Consider the following 6,012-nt stretch of genomic DNA (forward strand, 5'->3'; position numbering starts at 1 on the left):
TTTAAATATATTTACAGCGAATATATATAATTATATCTATATATATAGAAAGATATATATTTAAGACTATATAGATTGAGATGTTTGAGATAGGATTATATGAATAATATATAAATTATATATATAAATATATACGTATATATATATTTTGGGTATGTATTATTATTATATAATGTATATATATACATATATATGTACATATATATACATATATATATACATATATATATTTAAATATATCAATATAATTATCTCGGGATTTAAGGCGGGAAAGCTGCCATGGTCAAATTAAAAATAATTAAAAAGAAAAAAAAAACTCATAAAGGGACATTTCAGGAAAATGTTTGACTTTTCTTCGATGACTCCTCTTCCTGTTATTCCTCCTCCTCTTATTCCTCTTATTCCTTCCTCCTCCTCCTCCTCCTCCTCCTCCTTCTTCCCCCCCCCCCCCCCCCCGCCTCGCCTCCAAATCCTCTTCCATCCGATGCTCTTTTGTGTCTTCCTCTTCCCGATCCTTCTTCCTCCCTATCCGATTCTCTTTTAGCCGCCGAATCTCCTTTTGTACGATGCTCTCTTGTCTCTCCCTGCTCCCGATCCTCCTTCCTCCCGATCTGATCTTCTTTCCGCCGCCAAATCCCTTTTGATCCGATGCTCTTTTGTCTCTCTCTCCTCCCGATTCTCCTTCCTCCACCTCCTTTTCCTCCTCCTCTACCTCCTCCCTCCACCTTTACCTCCTCCACTTCCCTCCACCTTCCACCTCCCTCCACCTTCCACCTCCCTCCACCTCCCACCTTTTCCCAATCCTCTTCCAAATCCTCTTCCCAATCCTCTTCCCGATCCTCTTCCCTCCGCCTCTGCCTATGCCGCCTCCGACCTCCCGGTTCCTCCGTCTATACATCAATAGCACAGGAAGGGCAGAGCAAAACAACACAAGAAACAAGACAAGATCCAAAAACACCGCAAAAACACCGCAAAAACACCGCAAAAACACCGGGGAAAACACCGAGGAGGCGCCAGGAAGACGCCGAGGAGAAGACAAGACGAAACAAGGCACAAGAAGAACTTACTCGGACGAGGAGGAGGAGAAGAACTTGTTGTTGTTGTTTGTTGTTGTTGTTTTTGTTCTCCACACGCCCACCACACGCCCACACGCCCTCACGCCCACCGCGTCCACCATGACCCTCTTTTAGCTCACTCTGACGACCTCTGATGAGGAGGACCTCCGAGGACGAGCTCAGTGGAGGACGACCTCTGAGGACGACCTGTAAGGACGACCTCTGAGGAGGAGGACCCCTAAGGACGACCTCTGATGAGGAGGACCTCCGAGGACGAGCTCAGTGGAGGACGACCTCTGAGGACAACCTCCGAGGACGACCTCTGAGGAGGAGGACCCCTAAGGACGACCTCTGAGGAGGACCTCCAAGGAGGACCTCTGAGGAGGAGAGACCCCTAAGGACGACCTCCGAGGACGACCTCTGAGGAGGAGCAGGAGCCATGGCCGCCGCAGCCAGCGCCGCCGCCTCCAAGCTCAAGCAGAAGGCGCTGCGGGTCAAGCACCAGAAGGTCAAGCTGTTCCGCGCCAACGAGCCCTTCCTCTCGGTCTTCATGTGGGGCGTCAACCACACGGTCAGTCGCTCAGTCTCTCAGTCGGGGTTGCTAGGCATTGCATGTGGGGCGTCAACCACACGGCCAGTCGGTCGGTCGGTCGGTCGCAAGGCATTTCAGGGGTTGCACGTGGGGCGTTAACCCACATGGTCAGTCGCTCAGTCTATTGTAAGGGGATTGTAAGGCATTGCAAGGGTTGCATGTGGGGCGTCAACCACACGGTCAGTCAGTCGGTCTGTTGCAAGGCATTGCAGGGGATTGCAGGAGGGGGTAAATTTTCCAAATAACACTGCGTTACTAAATACCATAAAGGTGGTATCGACGGATTCCTCTCAACCTCTACTGCTCACGTACATACAGTGGAGATGATGCACGCTTCCTCCCCTGGACCCCACAATCTGGGTCCCTTCTTTTAAGGCGCTTCGTGCTACCTCGTCCTACTTCAGGGCATATTCCGTATGCAAAATCTTAACCCAATTACCTACCTAACTTTGCCCAGTTTTCAAGTTAGCCCTAGCCAAGGGAGGGCTTTGCCTCCCCCTGGACCAACCCTACTCAGGGCACTTTGTGATACTTATGATACGTAATTTGTTCTGTAGGTGAGAATGCCGCGAGCCACTGCGAATAACCCTCACACTGCACCATGATGACAGCAACTGAGACTTCTTCTCATGTATTCCTCAGGGGCTGGGTTCATAACCCATTCACGCCGGGGCGATTCCGGCTTTGTATGGTCGTAATGCTGGGGTTTTTGAACGCATAAGCCTAACGGCACAAGATTCTTGGGTGCACAAGCTGCGAGCCTGGGCTGCCCACTCGCTCACCCCGAGCGCTGGCCTTGCCCAGATATCTCGTCACTGGCGTCTGATGCAAAAACCATGAAACATGTCAGCACGTCATCCGGCGCGAATGGGTTAACATAAGGCATTTACCAGCAGTCAATTACCAGCGTGTTTACCAGTCATGGCAAAGTGGGACTTATCAAGTGATGATAAGTTGCCAGGTAAGGGTAAATCAACTTCATCACCGTAATTCGATTCCGCCAATCAGCGAGCGCCTTACGTGATTCTTTGACCAATCCCGTGACATGTAAATAAAACCTGATCCAAGAGCGAGATTTTTTTGTTTCAGGAAAGAAACGATAAAGATTTCTTCTGTGTTAGATTATTTCTATATAAATTAATTTCCTAGAAGGCATATTCTATTGCATGATCATATGGATCATATATAGTGTAATGATTTTCAAAAACATACTATTTTTCTTTTTTGTAGATTACAGTCAAAAGAAGAGAAACAATGGCTCCACGCAATGGTGGTGTTATTTGTATCAATGTTTTCTGTAAAGAAATGCCATTCAAACCGTTCAAATGAATAAGATTTTAAATAATTGTATGTAAATTAATGTGAACACTAAAACAAACAAACAGTGAGGTGCAGTTTGTACTTTCTTCAACATAAATATAGTATGATAAAAATAAAGAAGGGCAATTTATGAAGAAAAGATAATAAACATAAATTAGTTTGATTATTATTATTATCTGTGTTCTTTAAAGACCTCCCTAGCTATTTGCCAGTCAAAATCGTCCTGCTCATTATTTGTCGAGCTTTTATTTTGCCAGAGGTTCAATAGGCGTGGAGGCTACTTCAATATTTATCGTTGTCCTTTTCCAGAGTTCCAATAGGCGCGGTTGCTGCTTCAATCTAACATATGAATCGCCAATTTCTGAATCAAATAACATTTATATAACATTTATATATTTATAAACATTTTTTTATTTTTTTTTTTTTAAAAAAAAATAAATAAAAAAAAAAATTTTTTTTTTTTTTTTGTTTTTTTTTTTTTTGTGTGTTTTATTATGTTTTTTTTTTAATTGTTTACTATTTTTTTTTTCAATTATTCATTGATATGAAATAAAATGTTTTGTTTGAATTCGTCCCCCCCCAAATGATTAATTCCATTATTAATTTCAAATTATTGTAGGCCTATGACGAGCTTCCTAATTCGTGAAACATTATTCTTTCTCTTCATTATTTCCTGTGAATTGATTTTTTTCCTTCTTTTAAATAATTTTAGTCATGACATTATATTTCATATGAAAATGAACAGTTTTGGGGTGGCCATCATTCTGATCATAATAGGTGTACATGCAAACTAATTATCTCGTAGTGTCGCCTTAAATGTTGATATTTATATTTTTATTTTTTTTTATTTTTGGTTTCTTTTTTTTTTTCATTTTATTTTTTTGCTGAATAAAGCCTGAGGAGGAATGAGAGTCCGTCGCTGTAGTTACCAGTTCGTCAGCTTGTATGTTTAATTATAAATAAATACCCAGTCTTACCAGTGCCATAACCTAAATAGATTTTGAAACAAAAATCCCTAAGACTACCCATAAATAAAAAAAAAAAAATTACAACCTCTTTGTCAGTGCATGCTTCTTCTCTCCATCCACTGGTAAATTTTATTTTTTTTGTTTTTTTTTTTATTTTTTTTTTTTAGCATTGTATCTACCGTGGTAAGTTGTTCATAAATACTGATGCGGTCTGTTTACCATGATAATTATAGTTATTGGCTTATTTATCACGGTAAGTGTGTTGATGAATCTAGCCCCAGGATAGGAAGCGAGGACCAATATTGACCACTCAATAGAGGGCACCCTAAAATTTATCTGTACAAAATGGGGATATTGCACCATCTATCGAGAGAACATAACAGCGCATGCGGGTAATTCATTTGGGGTTTCCAGTCCACAGCTTGTCGCTAGCCATAAATACGTAAACACAGCCGTGTTTGAATTTCAGGCCGAGGATGGTGGTTTTTGAGGTATTTCTCACAAGGTATGTTGCATGAAGTGCCTTAAATAGGGGGTTTAAGATTTTGCACATGAAATATGCCCTGAAGTAGCACAAGGTAGCACGAAGCGCCTTAAAAAAAGGGGGACCCAGATTGTGGGGTCCAGGGGAGGAAGCGTGCATCATCTACACTGTATGTATGTGAACAGTTGAGGTTGAGAGAAACCCATCGATACCACACGGTCAGTCAGACGGTTGTAGGGGGTTGCATGTGGGACGTCAACCACATGGTCAGTTGGTCGGTGGGAAGTGTGCTCGGATTTGAAATTAATTGTAGATACTTCAGGTAAAACATTTGCAAGGCAATGCAGGGATTACATGTGGACGTCAACCACATGGTCATTGGTCGGGAAACACATCGGATTAACCACAGAATTGCAAGGCATTGCAGGGGGTTACAAGGGTGGATTTAGATTGTCTGTGAGAGCAACATTTGGTAAAGAATGTGACTTTTTTTTCAGTTATTCTGAGGAGTAAGGATTTAAATCATTATTACTTATTATTATTTTTTTTACTTTGTATTTCTTCTACTTTGTATTTCTTTCAAGATTACAGATATAAAAGGTTATTTAAAAATTACATGTGTATGTTATGTAGGTCTTTACCCTCCTCCTTCCCCCCCCCCCTCTCTCTCTCTCTCTCTCCTCCCTCCCCCCTCCTCCTCTCTACCGTCGTCTCTCTGCCAATCCATCCTCTCTCTCCTCTTCTCTCTCTCTTCCCTCTCTCTCTCTCTCTCTCTCTCGATCTCTCTTTTCCATTCTCTCTCTCTTTGTTCTCTACTCTCTCTTATGTTTTGTCTGTTCTCTCGTCTCTCTCTTTCTCTTTCTCTCATTCCCATTTTCTCCCTCTCTCCCATACTTCTTTCTCCTCTCTTCCTCACATACCGTCCTTCCCATTCTCCCTCCTTCGTTTTTTTTTTTCCACTACCCCCTCTGTTCATCCCTCATACTTTCCCCTCCCCTCTCTTCCCCTCTCTCTCATTCCCTTTGCAACTTGTCTGCGAGTTTGTCAGAACACTACGTCCTCACATAGCTCTCTCCGCTCTCTCTTCTTCTCTCTCTTATCTCTCTCTCTTCTCTCTCTCTCTCTTCTCTTCGCTCCTCATCTCTCTCCCCTCCTCTCTCTCTCTCTCTCTCTCTCTCTCTCTCTCTCTCTCTCTCCCTCCCTCCCTCCCTCCCTCCCTCCCTCCCTCCCTCCCTTTCTCCTCTCTCCTCCCTTCCTTCCCTCCCCTCTCCCTCTCTTCCCCTCCCTCTCTTCCTCTCTCTCATTCCATTTCACTCGTTCTAGAGCAGCGAGTTGAGCCACATCAACGTGCCCCTCTCTCTCTCTCTCTCTCGCTCCTCTTTATCTCCTCTCCTCTCGATCTCTCTCTCTCTCCCTCTCTTCTCCTCTCCATCCCCGTTATCTTCTCTCTCCACATCTCTCTCTCTCTCTCTCTCTCTCTCTCTCTCTCTCTCTCTCTCCCTCCCTCCCTCCCCCTCTCTCCCCCCCCTCCCTCCTTCTCCCTTTCTCCTCTCTCCTCTCTTCCTTCCCTCCCCTCTCCCTCTCTTCCTCTCT

General features: G+C 43.6%; 1 protein-coding gene across 1 annotated transcript; it reads left to right on the forward strand.

Annotated features, from left to right (window-relative positions):
• Nucleotides 1–840: 840 nt before the first annotated feature.
• Nucleotides 841–5,791, forward strand: PIP4K (phosphatidylinositol 5-phosphate 4-kinase; the record flags this gene model as incomplete). Its single annotated transcript, XM_086535451.1, has 2 exons — nucleotides 841–1,626; nucleotides 5,743–5,791. Coding segments are annotated over exons 1-2 (181 nt in total), but the record flags the coding sequence as incomplete, so codon positions are not given.
• Between the last annotated feature and the right edge of the window lie 221 nt (nucleotides 5,792–6,012).

Source organism: Penaeus japonicus, unplaced genomic scaffold (assembly GCF_977035675.1).
Source record: "Penaeus japonicus unplaced genomic scaffold, GWHDUDI00000001_assembly GWHDUDI00000670, whole genome shotgun sequence".
Classification (NCBI taxonomy): domain Eukaryota; kingdom Metazoa; phylum Arthropoda; class Malacostraca; order Decapoda; family Penaeidae; genus Penaeus; species Penaeus japonicus.